This window comes from Neofelis nebulosa, chromosome 3 (genome assembly GCF_028018385.1).
Source record: "Neofelis nebulosa isolate mNeoNeb1 chromosome 3, mNeoNeb1.pri, whole genome shotgun sequence".
Taxonomy (NCBI): domain Eukaryota; kingdom Metazoa; phylum Chordata; class Mammalia; order Carnivora; family Felidae; genus Neofelis; species Neofelis nebulosa.
The window spans coordinates 123933089-123959679 of record NC_080784.1 but is presented as its reverse complement, the minus strand read 5'-3'; the positions used below and the strand labels follow the sequence as shown (position 1 = coordinate 123959679).

At 37.5% G+C, this 26591-nt stretch overlaps 1 protein-coding gene and 1 pseudogene across 2 annotated transcripts; one reads left to right on the top strand and one right to left on the bottom strand.

The window, feature by feature from the left end:
* Positions 1-2696: 2696 nt before the first annotated feature.
* LOC131507289 (alcohol dehydrogenase E chain) lies at positions 2697-25595 on the bottom strand. Of its 2 annotated transcripts, none has more exons than XM_058721835.1 (9): positions 25362-25595; positions 15086-15187; positions 14489-14627; positions 12538-12625; positions 12221-12440; positions 9815-10075; positions 7985-8120; positions 7042-7180; positions 2697-5033 (listed from the first exon to the last, which is right to left on the bottom strand). In XM_058721835.1, exons 3-9 carry the CDS (start codon positions 14625-14627, stop codon positions 5009-5011), a joined length of 1008 nt encoding a protein of 335 aa, XP_058577818.1. In that variant the 5' UTR covers positions 15086-15187; positions 25362-25595; the 3' UTR covers positions 2697-5008. The 2 variants fall into 2 exon arrangements, with proteins under 2 accessions (XP_058577818.1, XP_058577817.1); XM_058721834.1 differs by lacking the exon at positions 25362-25595 and adding an exon at positions 18114-18243.
* LOC131507288 (abl interactor 1-like) lies at positions 20251-21799 on the top strand (annotated as a pseudogene).
* Positions 25596-26591: the final 996 nt, after the last annotated feature.

The window sequence follows — 26591 nt, the reverse complement described above, 5'->3', positions numbered from 1 at the left end:
TTCATCTCTCTGTGCTGCCTACCTGCTGAGTTCTGTGGCTCAAGTTATGCAGATTGTTGTGTTAGTCCTTAGATCAATTTTCTAGGTGTGCAAAATGGTATGGTGCTGATCTAGCTGCATTTCAGGGATAAAAGAATCAGAGAATTTCCATGCTGCTCCGCCATCTTGACCCCTACCTTCAATCTCGGGGAAGAGTTTTTCATATGTAGTTCCCTCCACACACTTTCATTCTTTCTCTCTCTGCCACTGCTCTCTCCATTATCAGGGCTCCCTCCCATTTGCAGCACCCACAGCACTTCTCTCCCCCAAGTCAACTCTCCGCAGCTCCTGCCTTCCACAATGTGGTGTTTTTTTCACCTCCAGTTGTGCATTTTTGCTCTCTCAGTCCTCAGATCAATTTCATGGGTGTTCAAAATGTTTTGATATTTATCTAGCTGTGTTTGAGGGAAGAGGCAAGCCTAGGATCTCCCTACTCCTCCATCTTAACTCTTTCCTGGGACATTTATTATTTAAATTTAGAATAAACTAAAATTTTGTTTGCTTTGAAATTGTAGTTATAACCCCTTAAGGTAATTGAATGTGTTCAAAAACAGTGTAAATTATTGGTTTCTGGGTGAGTGGCAGTCTTTAAGCATCATATTTAGGTAACAATTATCTGGTGATCTTTCATACTTTCATTTCTAATAAATCTACTGAATTATTTGTTGAGATACCAACTGCCTGAAAGACTAAGTCTAGACAAGGAAACCAAATGGTTTTTCTCTCTAGTTATCATTGTTTATGAGGTAACTTAGTGAATTATTAAGCAACTTCTGTGTTCTCTTGATTCTGATAGAGTTGTGCAGATGGCCTTTTGGACACTGGGTCCCAAGTGAATAAAATGATCAAACCAAGTCCACATAAATCACCATTAAACTCATCAAAATAGTGTTTGGCCCCAAGTATAGTGTTCTAATTCTGTTTTATACTTTCCCCACTTAGTTTGGTTTCTCTTTTTATTTGTTGACCCGTTTCCTGAATATTACTAGGTATTTGACAAATAGAACTTAATATACATCAATAAAATTGTGATTTTAACATTTTTCAAGACTACTTAATAGAGATTATTTGTGCAATAATAATTTAACAGAATTAACTAGTCAAATGTCTAAGAAATGTAATTTTCAAATACAGACTTGCTCTCACTCTGCTTCAACTTCTGAGTGATTTTCTAATGAATCTTTCCAAATGACTTTCTTTCTAATACTAAACCAGCTTATGTGATTTGTAAAATGGCAAAGGTTAGTTAAGAGTTCAATTGTATTGCTTTTGGTTTATTTAATATTTCAGGGGGAACTGTGTCATTTTATCAGAGCTATTAGATAAACCGTCAACATGAAATTATTACTCTGCAAACTGAAAATTTTCTTAATTTTGATTGAGCTTGTTATGGCTGGCTAAAAGTAAGTACATACACTAAGAGTTATATTTTCTTAAGGGAGGCCAGTGAGTATGGAAATTTTTGTTTCTAGAGTCAAAATTTTTATTGCTGGAGACCAGCAGTACAGCCTGAGTATATGCATCATTATAGGCCTATCAGGATACCAGCCACTCCATTTTTATACTTTGATTTCAACTTGCCTCCTTTTCCATCAATGTCAATACAAATAGCCAGTGCTGGATGCAGAAGGCACCTACTCCCAACTTCCCCAGACACCCCATGGAGGACTGTGCCACTCTGTGAATATACTGACATGCCCACCTATGTCCCACTCTTTACTTGCTACCCATGACCTGGGAGGAAGGAGGGTGGGAGATTAATACAGGCCTCTGGGAAACCAGAGGATTTTATGCCCACTCTTGTGATTTTAAATTTAGAACCATACTTTCTTTTTCTGGATCTCTTATCAGCAGCACCAGTATAAAACATTGGCACACTGAGTAATATGGGATCCACAGTATTTCAGGGTGTTTTCTTAGGGACATTCTGAAGGCCGCCTTCACCCTACATATTTCCTTCAGCCTCTTTGACAAAACAATTAAACTATGTCCTACCTTTACATGGCGCTCCACAGTTGACAGAGCCCTTTCACAGCATCATCCTGTCTAATCTTTATGAAGCTGTATTGTCCTGGTAATTTTTTTAAATGAAAGCATCTTTCATAGGTTTATTGATCCATTACTTTCAGTTAATTGAGGTAAAGAAATCTTTTTAAATTTATAATAGTTTATCAAGCAATACAAATTTTTGTTTACCTAAAATGTAATACTAATCTCATAGTAAACAGTGGACAGAATTTTTTTTACATAGATATATGAAAAAAGAGGACAAAAGCCTCAATCCAGTATCAAAAATGCAACAAAACCTTTTTTTTTTCCTTTTTACAATCTGAGTTCCATAACAAAGAAAAAAACAGTGACTTTTTCCCCCCAAGTTTTTATTTAAATTTCAATTAACATATCGTGTAATATTAGTTTCAGGTGTAGAATGAAAAAGTTTGGTAGCTTCATGAAAGAAAGACTTTGATCTGTAAATAAATCACTTTCTCATCTACACATATTCTCGAGCACTTTTTTTTTGTGGCTTTTGATTTGGCTTCCTGGCAGCATGGACAGAAGAGAACACACACATGGGGACTTTATCAGTACCTCAGTTTTTTCTTTTAAAAATTTAAAAGTAAAGAATGATTTCTAAAAACAAGAAATATAGTCCATAATTTGGGCATGACCTAAGCAAAAATTTTTAATCTTTTTTCCATAGTAAAAAAGTTAGAATTTTCTGGCAATTTATTTCATGGAGATTTATCAAATGTACATCATCTCTCAATGCATTCCCAGTGCACAGACATTAGGGGACAGTCCACAGTTGATGGTCCACCTCAGGGGTGTTTAGGTAAATTGTGCTGACTTTTAAGAGTTGCTGATTTGTTGTTCAATGAAAGCCCAGCTGACACAGGTATCATTTTATCACACTGATTCACATTTTGTTTGTAATCTACTTTCACCACCCCATTTCTACACTGGTAAAAAAGTGATACTCCCTTTCTTCTTCCACTATCATCATGACTGAGGGGTTGTTCTGAAACTGTGAACAGTCTGTCAAACAGGGGTGTTGAAGGTGTTATCTGCTCTGACCTGCCTTATAGGGAACCCAAAATCACCTGGTGAGGTGGGGGGGTGGGCGTGCATGCACAGTGCTTCATCATTGGTTTGGATGGTGAAAGCTCTGTTACAACGGACCAAAGTACGTGAGTCAACAACACATAGATTTTAGATTTTGGCATTTCAACCTGTGGAGAATTTCTATCTGAAGCACGCAGCTTTGAGGCCCCCATAGTATCTTTTAAAAAGCTGTTCTGCAGAATTGGGATAAACCTTTAATGCTGTCATAATCTAGAGTTCTTTGTATTTGGGTGACCCATTAATGCTGATACCATATGTCCTCTACAGTAAAAAGTGTGCCAAAGGCATTAAATTAATCTTTCAAACTTAAAAAAAAAAAAAAAAGGTTTTGTGGTCCTTGTGTTTAATTTTTTTTTTTTAAAGGATAAAATGGGCTCAGAGAAGTTGAGTAACTTCCAGTTAAGGTCACAATTAAGTGATAGATCACTTGCACTAAGTTTTAAGTCCTTTCCACAATATCAACAAATTGTAGACATGGAAGCAAATAACACTTTTGGAGAGAGACAACACCCCTTAAAGGAGTAAGCTTTTTAGCTTTTTATGTATATTTAGAGATAAAGCTTAAAATGCAAATCTTCCCTTGAGAGTGGGAAAGCATGAACAAATGACTATCATAGGCTTTTACATATTCAAAAAATTAAATTTCAGAATTCTAGATTTAAGACGTGGCAGTTAATAGAAAAGTTTTAATTTAAAAATAATTTCTATAGAATACACATCTGTATATGCACATATATTTACTTAGAAAACATATTTCTTTGGATGTTTGTGCCATTTCTTAGTTATATGTTGTGTCCATAGCTGTTTCATTCCCATCCCTACACTTCAAGCCGCCATATTACTTTTAAATTACCTTATGACTCATTTTCAGTTAATTATAATAATTAACTATTTAGCCAATAAAGCACTTTCATGAGTAAAAAATACAGATTTTTGAATTTGGTTCTAGGAATAGTTCAATTTTCATATTTAATATCTGAATCTCGTATTTATCACATGTAGCATGAAATTGCTTCTGTTTTAAAAGAATAATTATATATTCATTGCAAACAGTATAAGAAGTAATAAATATACCTCCTTCTATCATATGAAAATATGTGACATTTCCCTAAAAAATTCCTTGAATTTAGAATATAGTTAATAATATGGTAACAACTTTGTGTGGTGACAGAAGGTAGCTAGACTTATCATTGTGATCACTTCCTAATGTAAATAAATGTTGAATCACTATGTTGTACATCTGAAACTAATATAAGATTATACGAATAAAGAGAAAAAAATTCCCTGCATATAGAAATTCTAGACCTTCTCTACTTGTAAATCTAAGTGTATCCTTTTCCAGATGATAGCGTTTCCCCTAGGGCTTTGGTACATTTCATAAAAAGGAAAATATAGACAGTGGAAATACAGGTAGAAATAGAAGAGTTCAAGTGTGGTAGCTCATCATGTGTGTGCTGGGGGGCAAGTGTAATGAGGACCTGCTCCCCTGGGTTTCAGTGACTGAGGGTGGCAAAGATACAAGAAGTGCAAGAAATACCTACCTTTCCTCAATGGGAAGGATGCCACAATTCAACATGAGTAAAATGAGTAAGAAGGAAAGTTTACTGGACTCAACTATGCAGCTGATATTGCATTTAGCTCTCACTTGAATTTTAAACATTTGCTTGAAAAGGGATTTAAAAAAAAAGGTGGATTTCATTTCATTTTTTGCTTCTTTTGGAAAGCTCTCCTGTATAATTTATTGATTGCATTTCTGAAGAACAGAGTTAATGATGCTGTTTGGTTGATGGTTCCAGAAGGTGCAGGAGCCAAAAGACCTGCTCCAAAGGAAGGCATTTGTATGGTCTCAAAATGTCAGGATGGTGCGGAGGCTGAAACAGGAAATAAAACATGTTAATTGTTTTAATATTTGGATAACCCACATGTTCCATGTGGGAGTGCAGGGAGCATTCAGCTTTGAAGAAAATGTAAGACTTCAGCATTTAAAAGAGCAGTCCCTTTTTCAATACAGGCGCACCTCCCTCTATTCCTCTTTTTTTTTTTTTTTTTACACATTGAAGGTCTGTGGCAACCTTGTGTTGAGCAAGTCTACCAGTACTATTTTTCCAACAGCATTTGCTCACTTCATGTCTCTGTGTCACATTTTAGTAATTCTTACAATATTTCAAATTTTTTCATTGTTGTTATATTTGTTATGGTAATCTGTGATCAGTGATCTTTCCCGTTATTATGTAATTGTTTTGGGGCTACCACTAATGTGCCCATGTAAGACGGTGAACTTGATACATATGTATGTGTTCTGACTACGACTGGCATTCCCCTGTCTCTTTGTCTTTCCTGGGTCTCCCTATTTTCTGAGACACAATGATATTGAAATCATGCCAATTAATAACACTACAATGATCTCTAAGTGTTCTAGTGAAAGGAAGAATCAATGGATATGGCAAACTATTGTTTATTTATTTATTTATTTATTTATTTATTTATTTATAAATAATATAATTTATTGTCAAATTGGCTAACCAACAGTGTGTACAGTGCACTCCTACTTTTGGGGGTAGATTCCTGTGGTTCATTGCTTACATACAACACCCAGTTATTGCTGTTTTATTTTAAGAAATTGCCATAGTCACCCCAAACCTCAGCAACCCCCACCCTGATTAGTCAGCAACCAGCAACACTGAGGCAAGACTTTCACCAGCAAAAAGGTTACAACTCACTGAAAGCTCAGATGATGGTTTGCATTTTTTTGCAACACAATATTTTTTATGTTTATTTATTTTGAGAGAGAGAGGGTGAGAGAGCATGAGTGGGGGAGGGGCATAGAGAGAGGGAGAGAGAGAATCTCTGATGCAGGGCTTGATCCTGTGAACCATGAGATCATGACCTGAGACGAAATGAAGAGCTGGATGCTTAACCAACTGAGCACCCAGGTGCCCCGGAAAGATAATATTTTTTTAATCAAGGTATGTACATTACTTTTTCAGACATAATGCTATTGCACACTAGACTACAGTATAGTGTAAAAATAACTTTATATGCACTGGAAAAGCAAAAACTTTGTTTGACTTGCTTTACTGCAATATTCTCTTTATTGGAATTGAACCCACAGTATCTCTAAGGTATGCCTATAATTTTTGTGAAAACTTCTTTGTAAACTGAAAAAAGAAAAAAAATTTAAAAATTTTTAATGAAAAAAATTAGTGATATCTGTATACAAAAAAATCCCAAGGTAACTCCAACTCCTTTCATAATGAGTAGGTCCTTAATACAATTTAAATTTATAGCCATTAATGGTAACCCTTTTTTTTTTTTTTTTTTTTTTTCAACGTTTTTTATTTATTTTTGGGACAGAGAGAGACAGAGCATGAACGGGGGAGGGGCAGAGAGAGAGGGAGACACAGAATCGGAAACAGGCTCCAGGCTCCGAGCCATCAGCCCAGAGCCCGACGCGGGGCTCGAATTTACGGACCGCGAGATCGTGACCTGGCTGAAGTCGGACGCTTAACCGACTGCGCCACCCAGGCGCCCCTAATGGTATCCCTTTTTAGGTGGCCAGAAAGAGGCTGCAGTGACTCCATATTATAATTAAGACTCTGTGACTCTGAATCTTTTTCTTTGCAAGGGTGACTGTTCTCTTGTAAATAAAGCTTGGGTGGCTCTGATCATCTAGATTTACTGTAACCAAAATAGTTTGGTTTCAGTAGAACAGGAAGTCCAAAGCAACTATTTTAATTTCTCACAATATGATGTAAAATGTTCTACATCCTAAGACTGAACTACTAATGGAGAACCAAGGCACTCCAATGTTTTTTTCATTCTTTCACCTTCTTTCTCTATTGGCCAACACCTACAATAAAAAAGAAATTTAATACCTACCTTTTTCCAGAGCGAAGCAGGTCAAATCCTTCATTTATTTTTTCAAGAGGCAAAACATGGGTTATTAATGGATCAAGTGAGAACTTCTTAGCCATAAAATCGGCCACAAGTTTAGGGACAGAATCTTTACTCTTAAAGCCTGAAAAGAAAATAACATCATTGTAAGATTCAGCCATAGGTTAAGAGGAGAATTGGAGAGGAGGCTTTCCAAGTAGAATTGAAATGAAAGTTTATAGAAAGTGCTACATCCCACAGACTACAATTACTGAGGTTAATAACAGATAGTGTTTCAGTATCCTTTTGCCATGGTTAGACTTTTTAAAAATCCACCTAGATAAAGTGGGGTCCTTAATTATTAGCTCTCTCACAGAGAAATTATACTATGGGTGGTTATTCCCTTAGGGAGCAAATTTAGCAGTTACCTAAATTTAGGCAATGACAGCACACGTGAATGACTGCTATGGATTTCCTGGGTCCTATGAGGTATTTCAGTGCCTTATACAGTCATGAGTATAAAAGAAGTGGGACTGAGAGATTCTAGTTAATTTATGGGGACACTAAAAGGTGTGTCTTGGAACCTTCTGTGTGCATCCTTATATCCGTATCTAGTTCATTTAACCATGTTGCTTTAAAAACATTTTTTTAAATGTTTATTTTTAAGAGAGAGAGCCAGAGTGCAAGCAGGGGAGGGGCAGAGGGAGAGAGAGAGGGAGACACAGAATCTGAAGCAGGCTCAGGCTCTGCCCTGTCAGCACAGAGCCCGACGTGGGTCTTGAACTCACAAACTATGAGATCACAACCTGAGCCGAAGTCAGATGCTTAACTGAATGAGCCACCCAGGCACCCCTAATCATGTTGCTTTTTAAAAACTGGCTTTGTCACTTGTAAAAGGGAAGAACCCCTGAGGTCCATAAGAATTTAGCCATCAAGCCTAACTACATACCACCAAAAACTGCTCCTTTCCAGGTACGTCCGCCCAATAGCAACATGGGGTTCATAGAGATATTTTGAGAATAAGGAGCTACTCCTACGATGACGCTTACACCATATGACTCTTGGCAGCAGGACAAGGCAGCCAGCTGGAATAAAATTAATATTTAGCATCATTAAAGTGAATTTTCTGGTAGTCCACACTCATGGTGCATGGTATCACGTAATATTGATTTAGCTAGATTGTGAGTGTGTGCAGGGAAGAGATTATGGCTTTTGCTTCTTCATTCCCCACTGTGCCTAGGATAGTGTTGTGGTTTTAGGAAATGCTCAGAAAATTTTTTTTTAATGAAACAGTGGATGAATGAATCTGTTGTATATGCTTAATTCTTCCTTATAAAATAATAGAGGCAAACATCATCACAAACATATCTACCTATTTATTTATTTTAAGTAGCTATTTTGAACTCAGTACTTGAACCAGGTGTTTTGATGGCAAACAAGATGTTAAGGTCAATTACATCATCAAAATTGGTGTGTTTGTCTACTTGATGGTCTTCTGGAACTTCAAAAGAAAGCTTCTTCATCCAGCCAAGTTTTTAATCATATTCCACAGTAAGAGAATTGTTGAGGATTCTCTAGCAATATATAATGGTTAACCCTTAGATTTTGGAGTATGATGTTTAGAAGACCAGATAACCTCAGAACATGTGGCTATTGGATATTTGGTACCTTCAAGTGAGGTAGCAATCTAATTTCACAGGAGAAAATAGAGGGAAAACAACAGAAAAAAGGCATAAGGAGAAAAGCTATAGCCTTGGAACTTTAGTCATCTGAAGTGAGTATATTGTCTCAAGTCAAGGCTACAAAGAGCTTTATTCTTAGGGTGGTTCCTCATGTTACCATTACTACTAGGATTTACTGGAGAACCTCAAAAGGGGGATTTGTTGGTTTCTGGGGACTTTCTTTCAGTAAGATTCTAGGGAGTTCTGGGTAGGCGGGATATATATAACTGGAGATGTATTCCTCCTTGCTATTGATGATATTTATCATTGAAAGTAATGTTATGTATATTCCAAAGATTATGTAAACACTGCAAGATCAGAAACAGCACTGCATATCAGTAACACTAGCTAACATTTACTGAGCTTACCATCTGACAGGTCATGCTGTGCTAAGTATTTTACATGCATTATCTCTTGTAATTTATAAACAGTGCTATGAGATATAGATCTCTTAAATTTTTTTGGTGGAAAAAATTGTTGAGTTTCAAAGGTATTCAACCCAACACATAGTTACTGGGTGCTTACTATGTGCCAGGAACTGTGCTCTCTGCTGTGGCAAAATAAGGCAGCATGGTAAATGGAAAAATGCAATATTTTCTGTTAATAAAATGATACTGGTCTAAAATTGGCCATTATTCCTCTGGCCAAAGTATGATATATGAAAGAAAATGGAAGTTTCTTAAAATGTAAAATATTGATAAACCATTTCATTATGAATGTGAGAAAGAAATCAAACTTGCCAATTTGAAAACAATTTATATTACCCATATTTACTTGTTTGAAATTTTTTTTACCAAAAATTAACAAAGTAAAATTATAGTGGTTTAATTTTATAAAAACCCTCTTTCCTCTCGAAAGGAGAAATATTACTTGAGACAGATTTGCTGAGCTGATGGAATTAAAGATTTCTCATAATAATAAGTAGAATAACCCAACAGGATATGGAAAATCACCTTAGTTTTAAAAATATTATTTATATATAATATTTATATTCTACTGCCTCAAAGTATACTATGAAATATAGAAGCAGATATCTCAAGGCATTTCATGTTACATACCATGGTGTCAAGCCGCCCAATGACTTCAAATGAAAAATCCACACCGCCACCACTCATCTCTTTTAGCACCTCCTGGATTGGTTTCTTGTAGTCCTGAGGGCTGATGCACTCAGTGGCACCCACCTCTTTGGCCTTTGCAAATTTGTCTTTGTTGATGTCCACCCCAATAATCCTGGACGCTCCTGCTGTTTTACAGCCTATGATAACAGACAGACCGACTCCTCCAAGGCCAAACACGGCACAGGTGGAGCCCTGGGTGACCTGTGTTTTCAGAAAATGCAAAAATGGATTAAATAATGATTGCCACTGGGGCACCTGGGTGGCTCAATAGGTGAAGCATCTGACTTCAGCTCAGGTCATGATCTCGCTGTTCGTTGAGTTTGAACCCCATGTTGGGATTTGTGCTGACAGCTCAGAGCCTGGAGCCTGCTTTGGATTCTGTGTCTCCCTCTCTCTGTCCCTCCCCTGCTTGTACTCTGTCTTTCTCTCTCAAAAATAATCATTAAAAAAATAAAAATAAATGATTGCTAGAAAATGCCTAAGCTATATAAAGTGCTATGCCTTTTCTGTTATGAGGAGCTGTTCGAACTCTTACGTCCAGCCTTCTGCCAAATCTCTTTTGGCTTCAGTTGCTTCATGTTTAAATTGAGGTGGTTGAACTAGATGAGTGGTTCTCAAACGTTGCTGGACATTAGACTCACCTGGGGAGCTTCAAAACCTCTCAGTGCCTAGGTCACAGCTTATAACCAATTCCATCAGAATTTCTGCAGGTGGGACCCAGTCCCCAGGTGACTCCAATGAGAAACTCAGGCTGGGAGCCAGTGCCCTAAATGCCAGGGACTCCCGTCTTGAATCGAATCTAGTAGCTCAAATCTATCAACAGTTTTAGTATATCAAACACAGAAATGCAAAGTTTTGGGAAATGAAATAATAAGTGGAAAAGATTATTCTGGGAGACTGAAAAATAATTCAGTGAAACCTTCAATAATTAAGTATTTGTTTCATTAACTTTCAGCATCATGACCAGTATCATGAGAGCATAAATTAGCTGTGAAATATAGAAGAGTTAACCTTAGTTTAGAGGAAAGCCCAAGAACAGGGGAAATTTAACAGATAACTAAGATAATATAGCTTGAGATCACTGTGATCTTATTGGGTCTTTATCCCTGCTTTAAAAAATATACTAATGAGCAATAATGCAATCAAAAGTTGGTCTATATTTTGTTAATGGTTGAAAATAATTATGAATGCTCTCAGTTTCTGCTCTGTGTCTAGGCTCAGCTAGACCATCTGTTTAAACAGATGATGCAGTTGCATAAGAGACTCAGTGCTAGAGCCACAGAATTTGGAAAACTCATGCTTTCAATTGTTTTAGTTGGCTAGGGACTGTTTAGTAAACCTAGTCTGCTGTAATCAGCCTTCAGTGTGGCTGTTGATTTCTCCTATCCCAAGTAACTATACTCTGGGATATAACACCACTTTTTACCTTACTTAGAAAAATTTGAGACTTGTAATTGTGATCTAAAGGTGAAGGTAATTATGTATGCTGGTTTAAGATTCAGCAGGAATGTTGAGAGATAGGCCAATCACAATTCTCATACTAACCAGCTGTGAGATCTTGGGCAAATAGCTTTATGTCTCCGGGTTTCCATTTCACAAAATGAAGGAATACTGCTAGATTTCCATACTTTTGGGAAGAGGAATTTCTGTTTAAAGAATTTCTCTTTAAAATCTACCACCTCTGAACTGTGTGTATATACATGTGTGTGCAGAAGATGAGATGTAGCAGTGAAATCCCCTAATGACTGGATTAATGCAAAGTGCATTACTGAAGCTTTATTACTTCCTTTGTAGGGATCCACAGAGTGGGTGGGTTGGTAACTCTTGGTTTGGAGGTGCACTATATAAGGCTTTGGAATCTAGTGTTCATCCCAATTCTGAGAGTAAAAGATCCATGGACTAGATGCTAGTCAGAGGTGATCTCTTCATCTTATTTACTGTTGTTGCCTCTAAAGTTAGCAGAACCTACTATGCCTGATGCATGTTGGTGTTAACAGTACAATAAATTACTAAATGAGCTCCCAGCTCTAAAATTTAGTAATCACATAAAGAACAATTGTAGAATAATTATTGAAAATTACATCTTTACTTTTTCTTAACTAAGCGTCAATAGCATTTTCATCTGTGATAAATAAATTTTCTAGGATATGCTCATCAATTCCTTCTGAGGCCATTTTTACAGTCATAACTGATACCCTAAATTTTATCAATGTTATTGTGATAGCAGGAGGAAAATCTACCAGTAAATCTATGAAGAACTATCTCTGATTCCTGTGAGAAATTGCTCTCCTCTTGGTTCATGATAGTCTGAGTGTAACTGGTTTTATCAACCATTGTCTTTCCTACCTTGGCAACTTTGACTGCAGACCCATAACCAGTAGAAAATCCGCAGCCAATGAGACAGACTTTCTCCAGTGGTGAGGCTTCGTCAATCTTGGCCACTGAGATCTCATCCACCACTGTGTACTGGGAGAAGGTGCTGATGCCAAGGAAATGGTAAATGGGCTTCCCTCTGCAGGTGAATCTGATGGTACCATCCTGCATGGTCCCCCGAGGCATGTTCAGACTGGCCAGTGCAACACATAGACACACAAGGGCATGAGACAGTAACATAATGGATGTGTAAATCCATTGCCTGTGTAAGGAGAGTATCAGAAACTTACTCGTTTTTCACGCAGAAGTTGCCTTCTGGGTGTTTACAAACATTGCATTTTCCACACTGGGGAGTAAAGAGTGGAATGACTTTGTCACCTGGAGGGTATAAAACAAATTCTTCTTAAATTTCTACCCAGGAATTAATACAGCAAGAACCAGAAGCTTATGCATATGTATTAGAGGTGTGTCTTTGAAGTCTCCAAGAAATAGGGTTCACCACTATGTTGTTGGTCATTGCCAGCCAGCATTGTTATTGGTTTGGGTTTCCATGTGCCTGAAGATTCTCAAAGAGGAAATGCAAATATCAGAAACAACATAGATTTAAAAAATATTTCTGCCATATTAATAGTTATCTTTTGTTGTGTGCCTTTATTCTTGAGAGTTTTATATATATCATTTAAGCCTCGGTAATTAAATGTTCTCATGTAACTTTAAACATAAATTTTAGCTGTGAGCAGGCTGGTATTCTTCCACTAGATGCCAGGGAAATCTGCTACTTTGTAATAGTTTGAAATAAAGTAAAAATGAGTGTTTGAACAACCATTTCTTGGCTTTTCAAAGTGACTATGCTTTTAAGTTTGTTTGTTTGTTTTTAAGGAAAACTAACAAAAATGGGAAAAAGAAGAATTCAAGAAATCCCTTTGTAAACCTCATCAATGAGTTAGGCACTTTCTTAAAGGATAAAAACTGACTTTCAAATGTTTGTGGCTGATAACTTAATTTGTAAATTATCTATTTTTTCTGCTATGATTAAGGGATCAGGGTGAAAAGTAAGGGTGTTGTTTATTATTAATTAATTTTCCCTCCACTGGTGAACTCTACCAAAAATTTATTTTTTATTTTTTAAATATAATTTATTGTCAAGTTGACTAACATGCAGTGTACACGATGTGTTCTTGGTTTGGGGGATAGATTCCCGTGATTCATCATTTACATACAACACCCAGTGCTCATCCCAACAAGTGCCCTCCTCAATGCCCATCATCCATTTATTAATTTATTTCTGAGTAAAGGAAATATTAAGAGTTGAAACACAAACCAGACAATTGACCTGTTCACAGGTCAATTAAGTATTCGGTAACGGGGGAGGCCAAATCCATTGGTAAATTGATTTTTTTAGAATTAGACAAAATTTTCATTTTTAATCACCTATGCTACCTAGCCACAAGACCTAGAAAAATGGTCAGGCCATAACATCTAATTGACAAATTTCTATGCCTATCATCTCCATATAAAATTTTCTATCTATTCACCCTTTAAAAATATTTATCTATATTAATATAAAATTAGAATAAAATCTATATTAAAGATAAAATAGTACTTTGTCACCAGTCACATTTAACCATGGTTAAAGGTAATAACACAGATATTGTTTATGGCAGGGTGTCTTCTGCTAGGTCTATTTCATTCCCTTCCATCTAGTCTGTTTTGTTCATTTAATGTTCAAGAAGGGAGGCCATACTGGAAGAGGAAATCAGTGAATGAGTCTCTTCCCACCTAAGAGTAGGTCATGTAGATTCAGTTAAAGCCTCATGGCCCCCATCCTGTGAAATCAGTACACAACAGTTTCCATATAGTGATGTGGAGGCTCAGGACATAGACTTTTGTTTTCTTATTTTGTCCCATTTGTAGGTCTCTTTGGACCTGACAGAACATAGTACTCAGCAACACTCAAATGGAAATTATTTGTTTATGAACTCTAACCTTGGCAGTCACTGCGTCTCACTTGATCTTTATGTGTTCCCGGGATCTAACCCAGTGCCTGGCATCTAATAGGCACTTGCTAAAGGAGAGAAAACATGATTGCATGAATGCACACATGTCTGAGTCAGGCAAGTGAGGGAAGAAAGGAGGAGACCTATGTTCTAGTCCCAGCTCAGCCATGACCTTCTGCAAGGTCTTTCCAGGCTGCATGATCTTGTTCTTGAACTGTGAATTCCTGAAGTGTGAATTCTGTACCTGGTTTTACTGTCGTCACACCTTCTCCAACACTTTCCACAATGCCAGCTGCCTCATGGCCTAAGATCGCAGGGAGAGGCGTGATAATTGTCCCACTAACCACATGGTCATCTGAACGACAGATTCCTGTGGCCACCATCTACATGGGAAAGGGAGGATGATTAGATACAGAAAAGAATAGGACACTTATCTTTTCCTCATCAAACAATTTGGAATAGTCTGTGAAACATTTTTTTTCTGAAATAAAGTCTTAATATACAAGAATGTATCCTTTTTATAGAAGTAGAAATTGCAGATTAGCACTAGGAAAGTTGTCACTCAAATTCTACCAGCTGATGCTAATTGATGTTGAAATCTTGATGTACGTCCCTTTATACTTTTTTCCTGTAGAAACTTGTAAATTATTTTTTATTTTATTGGGATTAGACTGTATATACCCTGGTTCCTTTTTAAAAACTTAACAACTTGTATTTGTATCTTTCTTGACGATAAGTGTTTGGATCACCATATAGAAAGTGCCTTTTAACGGATTTTTGCTTATTTCCACTTTTACCATTTTTGGAGCCTAAAATTAAAAAACTGGAAAAAATGTTTCACCTTAATACGAACTTCATGGGCCTTAGGGGGTGCAACCTCCACCTCCTCAATGGAAAAGGGTTTCTTTAACTCCCACAGCACAGCTGCTTTGCATTTGATCACCTGGAAATTGAATAGAAAGATGCTACTAGTTTTTCCCCATTCTTAAAGTCAGGTATAGTGACTTTCATCTTGTTACGTGCAACATGTTCATGTCTGGACCCTAAAGTGTCCCATAGAAATGAAGGAAGGACTTCTGATTTACAAAGAGAATAAAAATACCTTTTTAAAAAACAGGCAAAGCAATCGCACAAGGAAAGAGAAACAGGATTAACTATAATGAGACATTGAGATAAAATGGAATATATTCTTTCAGGCCATCTTCATGTTGTTTTTTGTTTGCCAAGGGTTGTTTATTCCTGATATTTCCTAATGTCCTTAACTCGGTTGTTTACCCGCGACTGTTGGCTGGTGTGTGAAATTCTAAATCAACATAATTTTGCTGACAGGTTTAGTGCTGTTCACATAAAAGCTATTGCCCTCTTGCTCAATTCTCTGCTGAAGCCCAAATAATCTAACTTTATGATTTCGGTTGCACATTGGCCTCCCTACCTAGGATGAGTTTTTTTTTTTCTCTATTTGCCTGTTCTCTTCCCTTGACTTTGTTTTCCTTACTGCTTGTGGTTGCTACTTGCTTGCATCACTCATTTGAAAGTTAGCTTTGGCAGTGCTGTTTTGTTGTCTGATTTATGTGTAGAAATTCCTTCCAGATTAGATTTGCAACAAAAATTTCAGAGGTTATAGCTGTATACGCACACTCACACACACCTATGTACACATGTACGTATATATTTAAAAATGGGAGAATGGTGTGCTTGAATTTCTAGCTAGCACAGTTTACCCATTGGGGTTCTTAAAAATAAAAGTTGAAAACATATTTGGGATTATAATATAAAGCTGTCTTCATTGTTGCAAAGCTTACAAAATTAAGGGAGTTTTCTCCTAGAAAGAATTGACTTAATTGCAAATATGATAAAAAAATTTTCAATGCAGATTTATCCTTTTGACAATTTATTTTCATGTTAAATCCCCCCCAGTTTTTAAGGTGTTTGCCAGGGTCAATGCCACAATAGATATGAAAATTCTTGGAAATAATACACTAAGGGTAGATAAGTCCTGACTACAAGGTCCTGTCTTGGGTGAATTACATACTTGATCTTTAAACCTCACAATGATGTTACCAGGGCAGTATTATTGAATTATTGGTCTTATTTTACAGATGAAAAGATTGAGGCTCAATGGACTCCATAATTGACTAATTTTCCCAAAGTCACAAAGCTGGCTGTCCAGAGAATTAAGATCAATGCAACTTTATTTTTTTACTACTCCATGGTAGTGAAAAGAGATTAAATAATAATAGCAGTAACAATATAACAGCAGTGACTAACATTTGTTGAATTATTTCTTTTTACAATCTTTTTTTTTAAGTTTATTTATTTTTGAGAGAGAGAGAAAGAGACAGAGCATGAGTAGGGGAGGGGCAGAGAGAGAGGTAGACACAGAATCTGAAGCAGGCTCCAGGCTCCGCGCTGTCAGCACAGAGCCTGATGCGGGGCTCAAACTCACAGACTGTGAGATCATGATCTGAGCCGAAATCGGACACTCAACCGACTGAGCCACCCAGGTGCCCCTGTTGAATTGTTTCTATGTACCAGGCACTGTTACAAGTGTATTACAGTATTAATTTATTAAATTCTCACACCACCTTATAAAATGGTATTATTATTGCCATTTGGCATTTGAGGAGACTATAATGCAGGAAGGGTAAACAGAAATGGGTGTTATCACAAAGCTAAAAGTGATTAATGCTGCACCCAAAGATTTATTGTTTTCATTAATACATTTGGTTTGCACATTTGCTCTCTGAACTCCTTTTAAGCTTAGTTTTGGCATATTTAATTGTTCTTTTTTCTAACTATTCCTCATTTGAAATGTAACTTGCCATTGTAAATACTAACCAGTAATGAATTAAAATAAAGAGATTTGGAATAAGAAAACTGACAACTGGCGACCCATGTGGTTTCCAACCAATCTAATTGATATAGGAGTGTTGTGTCACACAGTGTGTGTAGAAACCTCAGAATCTTTAAGTTATCATAGCAAGATAGTGTATGGTGTGATCCACTCCTAACATAACACATGTCCTAGAAACAGTTGCATAGACTTTTGTAATTGAGGTAGGTTAAACAATATGAGTTGCTTGTATTGAATGACCACATGCGTTTCTGTGCACCTAAGCACATTGAACAAATGAGCATGAATCCATGGAAGACTTAGAACTGATTATCTCTGTTCTCAGTGCTAATAAGTGATTCAAACTGTATCACTATTATTTTTATTTTGTAAACCCATGTTGACTTTTGTGTGGAGAAGATACTGTTCCACAGGATTTCTATGGAAATTTCCTGGATTCTGCACAGTAGGGCCCTTGTAATTCAGAATTTGCATGTTGATGCTGGCTTGCTTATTAATCTTGATTGTTCTAAAGTTTTGAAATCAGTGTGCCTTTTGTAAGAGATTTTATAGGAAGGTTCAAAGTATATCTCAAAGTCCTCTGAATCAAATTCCTCTCATAAAACTTTTGTCAGATCTAACTTTCCTGTGTTCCCAAAAAGAATATGATTACAAAAAACATTTAAATTATGGCTTTTTATTATAAAGAAAACTCCTTGATTAAAAACATAGAATGTTAGATTTACAAATCTATTTATGATTGACTATAACTACTGCACATGTATTTAATACAGGAAGTAAAGATTTTATTAAGTACAGATGCTATGCATTCTTGATAAAGATATTTAGGAATAGCCTATTTTTAACTGTAGTTTAATATACATTGAGTATTGAAGCACACACTCTGTTTTGTATTTCAGTACACATTGTTTCTAATTTATATATGCATTTAAAATTATTCATTAATACTATATCTTTGTGAATTATATAGTAAGAATATATTTCCAAAAGTAGAAACAAAATTTTTTTTGCTTACTTTTCCTGCTGTGCTCATCGTTCCGTTTTCTCTGCAGACCAGGAGACTGGTGAATTCTTATAGACTCTTCTATTTGAGTAGATAAAGCTGATATGTTATACAGCTATTTTGTTTGCTTGAGTATTCCACACATGTGATCTGGGGTCTTTAAGCCACACCTATCAGCTTTTTCTCAAGCCAAGTCAAATCAGGAAGAAAAGCGCACTGAGCCAGCACCCAAACCTTTGACTTTGCACCTTGCCAATTTCAGTTAATATATTGGGTTCATTAGGTAAACTATTTCCCTACACCTAAATTTTAATCTCGCTCTCTTTTTTTCCTAGATTGCATATTTCTTCTCTTTCCATCCCACATAGGGTGTTCGGAGTTGTTTGCCCTTCATGTGAGCTAATCTCCAACTTCTAGTCCATATGTTGCAGTTCGAAAAGAGGAGTAAGGAAGAAGCACAAATTATATTGGACAGAGAGTGCTCTGAGGCAGAGGAATAGGTTTGATTTAGCACTCTTTTCATAGAAGGGAAGTTGGACAACAATGAGTCACAGCACAGACACTCACCTCTACCTGTCATAACAGGGAGTTTGGAGCAGTGGTTATGGCTTGGCAGACCCTATGCTTACTAGCTGTGCGCAGTTGGATTTATTATTTATCTGTCTTTGGCCTTAATTTTCTTACCTATAAAATGAGGATGACTGTTGGTACCCCCTCGAGGAGTTGTTTGAGGAAAACTGAGATAATCCTTTTAAAGCACTTCTCAGGGTGCCTGACAAATAGGACAACCTTCAGTGAATATTAGCTACTCACTAAGGTTTCAGTGTTGACAACCTTACTTTCTTTTTGTTCTCCCAGCCCTCTAGGGGCTGAATGTTAATGTTCTCTGTGGCCTAACATGCCTTTTGTGATCTTTCAGCTTTTCAACAATTGTGCAGCCAGTTTTCGGTAATAAATCTACTTTGTTTGAAATACAGAGTTTTCTATTTTCCTAACTGGACACTGATACAGTTCTTGGCACCAAAAGTGCTCCCAGAAGCATACTGTCTAGCAAACCATAGTATTACACAGACTGAGTTAATTTACCCAGACTGAGTCTTTTTAATGGTTACCATGTGCTGACATAGAAAGCACTGGAATGAGTATGTTAAAGGGGGTTGAGAAGAAAGGAAAAGAATCCAGAATCATCAACAGAAGAGAAACCAATAGATGACTAACAGGACCCACTTGCTCTTTTCCATTATAGATTTCACGTAGGCCTGATCTGCCACGGTTTGCACACCGCCCATTATGTTTTCAAGTAGAAGTTTTCCAGAGCACTTTGAAGACATTTGAAGTATTGTACCTTTTGAATCCCTGTATGATACAGTCACTGAAAATGTTATGCTCAGCCATATATGCCTATTTGCCTGATGCTACAAAACTTGTTTTAGAATTTTCATTCATTTTGTATTTTAAGAGTCCTAGAATATAAACAATTCTTTTGTGTTCATCGCTTTTCCAGTTTTTGATTTTTCATTTTCATTTTTACCAAAATTATACATGCATATACATATGCAAAACTTTTTTCTACAAAGCCTCCTAAGAAAAGCAGCTGTACTTGCTTTCCTGCTTCTTCCTACATTTACTCTTCCCTACAAGCCACTGCTGTCAACTTTCGAAACTTATTATTTTGTTTTTTTATTTCCACATCTCCAAGTAGCATGCATATATTACTAACTTGGTTTTGCTTTGGACATTCCTATTAACTTTCCATTTGGGAGGATGAAAATTTGGGGGCAGTCATTACCACAAAAATGCTCTCTACTTCTGGGGGTGGAGAGAGTGAGGAGGAAGAGGAGGGGGGCCATCCCACAATACCAGGCGGGAGGGCAGTAGGTGGTTTGTATCTGGGCTGTGAGGTGCTCAGTGCCTCAGACGTTGCTGCTTCTGTCTCTTTAGCATTTTTTATTTATTTTTGGGACAGAGAGAGACAGAGCATGAACGGGGGAGGGGCAGAGAGAGAGGGAGACACAGAATCGGAAACAGGCTCCAGGCTCCGAGCCATCAGCCCAGAGCCTGACGCGGGGCTCAAACTCACGGACCGCGAGATCGTGACCTGGCTGAAGTCGGACGCTTAACCGACTGCGCCACCCAGGCGCCCCTGCTTCTGTCTCTTTAATGCGAGAGGAAGCAATGCAGTGGAATTGGTGGAAACTGGCAGAGCTGTAGATGTTACTAGAGGAGGAGATCCCTGTGGCAAGATGGCACTGATGGAGAGTTACCAGAATCTGACCCGGGTGGTAGACTACTGTGAAAACAACTACATACAGGCTGCAGACAAGAGAAAAGCTTTAGAAGAGTCCAAAGCCTACACAACCCAATCCATAGCTATACTTGCTTCTCAAATAAATGCACTGGCCAACAATGTACTCCAGTTGCTGGATATCCAAACCTCTCAGCTTTGGAGAATGGAGCCTTCCACCAATCATATGTCACAGACCGTGGACATTCATAAAGAGAAAGTGTCTTGAAGAGACATTGGCATTTTGACAACAAATAAGAATACACCAAGAACTCACAAAATAATAGCACCTGCACATATGGAGTGCTCTGTAAGGTGTATTCAGAAACCTATTGACTATACAATTCTGGATGTTGTGGGCCGTGGTGTCAAGCATGGAAATACCCAGCCTGCAAGAACTGGCACACTGTCCAGAACAAATCTTCCTACTCAGAAACCTCCAAGCCCTCCCATGTCAGGCCGGGGAACACTGGGACAAAATACTCCTTACAAAACCCTGGAACCTGTTAAACCCCCAGCAGTTCCTAATGACTACATGATAAGTCCTGCTAGGCTCAGAAGTCAGCATAGTCCAGGCAGGACGGCTTCTTTACACCAGACACCGAGGACACACAGTAGAAGTAGTGGGGGGAGTAGAAGTCGAGAAAACAGTGGAAGCAGCACTATTGGCATCCCCATTGCCATGCCTATATTTCACCACCCACTATTGGACCAGCAGCCCCAGGCTCAGGTCCCAGTTCCCAGTACGGCACAATGACCAGGCAGATTTCTCGACACAACTCGACCACTTCCTCGATGTCTTCTGGTGGATACAGACGAACTCCCTCTTTGCTCAATTTTCTGCTCCTCAGCCTCATGTTAGCGGAGGTCCACTGTATTCTCAGAATTCAATTTCTGTTGCTCTCACCCCTACCCCTATGCCTCAGTTGACTCCACAGATAACCTCTCACAGGCTTCGTGGCCAGGATGTAGGAAAGCATTGCTGATAGTCCAACTCCACCACCACCACCTCTCCCAGATGACATTCCCATGTTTGATGAGTCTCCGCCTCCGCCACCACCCCCAGTGGATTATGAGGATGAAGAGTCTGCAGTAGTTCAGTATAATGATCCACACGCAGATGGGGATCCTGCTTGGGTCCCAAGAACTATATGGAGAAAGTTGTGGCACTATATGATTATATGAAAGACAAGGACGATGAGCTATCATTTATGGAGGGTGCAATCATTTATGTGATAAAGAAGAATGATGATGGCTGGTATGAAGGAGTCTGCAATCAAGTGACTGGTCTGTTCCCTGGGAACTGTGTTGAATCAATCATGCGCTATGCTGATTAAATTTTTGCTTTTAAAGCAGGTTCTTCTTATTAGTCATACTGTGGGATTATTATGGTTAACAGAGTTGTCTTAAAATATTTTCAGGACATGCTGTTTTATTGGTATAATTGAATGTCTACCTGTGAGCATAAGTCTTTGAGGCAGTTTGTGTATTGCTAATCAGCAATTAATACAGGAGGCTGTCCATACCTGATAATGCTTATGTACTTACTTACACAGTTAACTTTATGACCAGCCTAAGTATTCTGGGGGAGTGGTGTAGAATACTTAAGAAATCATGATTCAGACCATACCATTACATGTTTCCATGCGGCATGGTTACTAATGCTATGTCAGACTAATATTAAAACCAGAAAACTACAATCCTCGTGCTGGTCATACTTTCCGTTTAGATTTTCTCATTATTGAAATATACTATTTGTTTAAAGCATGCATACAAATTTATGTATTGAAATATACATAAAAAATCCAAGATGCTTCCAATTTGTGTAATATTTACTTGGAGTACTCGTACTTAGGTCTCATGAAATGAATTGAGTCTCTAAGGTCTCTATGTGAAACAAAACAAAGGGTTATCTGTAATGTTGTAATTTGTACCTAAGTTTTTTAATGGGTGAATTTGCGTTATAAATTTTTTCCATTCATAAATACATAAATGAACCAAAGATTTTTGTCCTTTCCCTCACTGGTTTGCTTATAAAATAAATGAGTAAATTTAAAAAATATTCTACTTCTCTCGTTTCCCGAAAGAATAACAGAATAATTTGTTATTAGGACTATGTAAATGTTACATATAGGTGAACCATTTAGTTTGCAGTGTTTTTTTTTTCCCCCTTTACCTAAACAATTCTGTTTTTCCTAGGATTAAATATTGTTCTTTTTTTTTTTTTTTTTTTTTTTAACTAGCTTAGTAGGGCACTTGGGTGGATCAGTTGGTTAAGAGTCTGACTCTTGGTTTTGGCTCAGGTCATGATCTCGTAGTTTTGTGAGTTTGAGCCCCACATCAAGCTCTGTGTTGACAGTGCAGAGCCTGCTTGGGATTCTCTCTCTCTCCCTCTGTCTCTGCCCCTCCCCTGATCGTGCTATCTCTCTCTCTCTCTCTCTCTCTCCCCAAACTAAATAAACTTTAAAAAAATATATAGGGGTGCCTGGGTGGCTCAGTCGGTTGAGTGTCCAACGTTGGCTCAGGTCATGATCTCAGGGTTCGTGGGTTCAAGCCCCGCGTCAGGCTCTGTGCTGACAGCTCAGAGCCTGGAGCCTGCTTCGGATTCTGTGTCTCCCTCTCTCTGCCTCTCCCCCACTCATATTGTGTCTCTGTCAAAAATAAATATTAAAAATTTAAAAAGAATTTATAAAAAACTAGCTTGATTTTGTCTTTATGCTTACATCTAATTCAATGCCCAAAGCATCTCCAGTTGTTTAGTTCTCCACTTAGGACAAATAGACACATCAAGTATCTCACCAGTTTTGTCTTTAGAGAAATCTTACTTGGAGTCTTTGACTTGCTCCAGAATGGCCTGGGTGTGCTCTGAATCTGGGGCAGCATGCTCTTTTGGATTCCTATGGCTGTTCTAACAAATTACCACCAACTGGGTGGCTTAAAACAATGGAGATTTATTTTCCCCCACTTCTGGAGGCCTAAAATCTGAAGTCCGTACCACTGGGCAGAAATCAAGTGTCAGCAGAGGTACTAAGAGAGAAGCCATTCCTTGCCTTTTCCAGCTTCTGGTGGCTGCCACATCCCCTGGCTTGTGACCACACACTCCAAACCCCTTCCTTCCCTGCTCCTTTCTTCCCCCTCCTTCTTCATGTTGTCTTTGGGAGCTTGTAGCATGTTCTGTTTATCCCTGGTAATCTGAAATTTTACAATGACCAGTTCTAGGTGGATGTATTTTTATCCATTTTACTGGCATTCCGTGGCTTTTAAAAAAGATGAGGGTTAACTTTAAAGTTCCAGAAAATTTACTTAAACTGTTTTATTAATGCTCTTCCTTCCCTACCCTTCCCACCCTACCTTCTCTGTTCTTTCATTCATTCTGGAACTCCTACTACTCAGATACTGAATGTTTTGATATACCACTCTCATTTTCTGTCCCATGCCCCTTTTTCCTTTTTTCCATCTCTTTGTGTTTGTGCTCCCTCCAGCTTCAAATATCCTCTTGAAATGAAGGCACAGTTGGCATAGTCAGGGTTTGCAGGGCATGACACGATCCTCCTGGGGGTTGGGAGTTCCTACCAGCCCAGCAGTGGCACTTCATCTTTAGTTCCAGTGGTGGGGCAGGAGGTGGGTTGGAACCGAAGCCTGTAGTGATGAGCAGTATGTACCAGCTCTGAGAGCCCTTCTGGCTCCCAGCAATGAAAAATTTTATTTCTAAGATTAAAAGCTTCTACTTTTGCTAGTTTTCCCTAAACTATCACCTGTGAATTGAGACATCTTATGTTCATGCAAACAGGAGCCCTGATATTTTGCTTACCATGCTTGTTAGTCCCCTGAGAAATTGTGAAGGATATTTATACAACGATTGATAAGTTCATGGTCCAGTTAAGACCTATGCTACACCTTGAGCAGCTATAGTTGGATAATAACACATCTCAGTTTGTCAGAGACAATTACTATGTGTGTTCCCAGAGTGATTATGAATAGCTTACTCCTTGCTTTCAAAAGTGTTCTAGTTTAGATGATTAATTATGTGGTCACCCTACTTATACTTGCATGTGAACTAGGACAGAGGCTCTAGGACATCCTGGATTTAGTCAGCTACAAAAGGCCTCCTTGGAATAAAGAAAACTTCAGAGTTTCAAGAGTTAGAGCTTATTGTTTAACAACTAGCTTTGACCCTTGTGACCCGTTTCAGTTGTACTGAAACAATTAAAAGAGTAGTACAGAATATCACTTAGCTAACCTTTACTACTTTATGAATAATATAAGCTAGTCTGGGATTAGAGCAAAGGCTGATGTGATTTTTGAAATTTGATAGTCTCATAAGAAAATTACTCTCGGAAGCTGAATTAGAATGAATCAAAGTCTATGTTCAAAAACTACATAATAGTTAAATATTTAATTTTGTTAGGAAATGATTATTACAAAACCTTAATGAAGCGGTCACTGAAAGATTTGAAAGTGGTGATCAATTTTTATTTTAAAACCTGGAAATGGATTGTTGCATAAGAACAAATAGAGTTATTGGAATGAGAATAAGTGGAAAGTCGTAGTTATACTATAGTTTTAATCAAATTGGTATTGGAAGAGATTAAGGGTCATAAAGGTGAATTTAGGTGTTCTTTTCTTTATCTTTTTCTTTTTTTCTTTCTATCTATCTATCTATCTATTTATTTATTTATTTATTTATTTATTTATTTATTTATTTAGAGTTACAATCCAGAAGCCATTCTATGTGCTGCTAGGGTAAACAACAAAGACAGAACTTGTTTATTAGTCTAAACTGCATGCTAAGGGGAAATTTTAAAAATCCTGGTTTGCACAGCTAGGTGAGAGATTGTCCAGGTAAGCAATTTAAGGCATTTACCATATCAGCAAATAGAAAAAAGAAAATTTCTTTTCAATTAAGGCAAATCAGAGGAAAAGCAAGATCATTATTATGTAAGAGTGATGTTTCTGGTTTACTCTGGTTTACTCACCTGGGAAATCCTGGGATTGTGGTAATCTTGGCAGGATCTAGTTGTCTTAAGGTTGATCGCTGTAGTCTCAAAACAGAATTAATGTTTGTTTACTTTAATGTTAAAAGTAAATGTCTTCCTGGAATGCCTTGTCTGGAATCTAAGTTGCAGGGAGGAGAAGGGAAGAATGGGAAAGGAAGAAGGGAATAAGTATTTCTTCTGAGTCTAAATTCAGGCCTTGGGAAAGTAGAATCTAATCAAGAAAAGTTGGAGTGAAGTATATTCCTTTATAAGAGAAAGTTCAAAGGCACCCTCCCACCCCTCCCCCATGCTTAAATAAAAATAGCAGAAAAGGTTTAAAGGAGTTCATGAGCTATTTATGTGACACATAGTACCTTCTTTTCTTACAAGGACATTCCAAAGCTCTTACAACACTCAAGTAGTGGGTGATTTCCAAGTCTGAGGGTTCTGGGGGCTTTTGAGCAGTTTTTGCTTATTTATTTTAAAATTAACTTTATTGATGTCAATTTTATACACAAAAAATGCATCCATTTTCAGTGTATACTCAGTGAGTCTTGACCATTAATAGAACTGTAATTCCACCACAAACAAGATATAAAACATTTCTATCCCCCCTCCAAAGTTCCTCTTTCACCCCTTTTGCAGTCAATTCACCTACATACACCAAGCCCCAGGCAACCACTGATGTGCTTTCTGTTAATATAGATTGCTTTGCCTATCCTATAATTCCATATAAATAAAATCATGCCAGTACAAATTCCTTTGTGTTTATTAGCTTCTTCAGTTTTTGAGATGTAAGTATCTTGTGGGTATCAATAGTTGGTTCCTTTTTATTATTCCACAGTGGTCTGTTGCATGGATTTACCATAATTTGTTCGTCCATTTACTAGGGGATGGACATTTCACTTGTTACAATATTGGCCAGTATGAAAACAGCCACTATAAACATTGTGGACAAATGTTTTCATTTCTTTTGGCTAAATATCGAGGAGTAGATTTGCTGGTCATGTGGTAGGTGAGTGTTGAACTTTATGAAAAATGGCCACACCGTTTGCCAAAGTAGTTGTACCATCTTACAGTCCCATAGGCAATGTATGTGAGTCACCAACATTTGATACTGGCAGTCTTTTATTTTATTTATTTATTTATTTATTTTTTCCCAGAAAATATTTTGTGATATTTATTTATTTACTTATTTATTTTCACTATTAATATATGAAATTTATTGTC

Coding starts and splice junctions, on each gene's coding strand:
- LOC131507289 (XM_058721834.1), bottom strand. Junction 14,628..15,085: donor CCCATGAAGTTCGTATTAAG/GTGAAACATTTT, acceptor TTTCCCATGTAG/ATGGTGGCCACAGGAATCTG. Junction 5,034..7,041: donor CTGCTTCGCTCTGGAAAAAG/GTAGGTATTAAA, acceptor TTCCTGTTTCAG/CCTCCGCACCATCCTGACAT.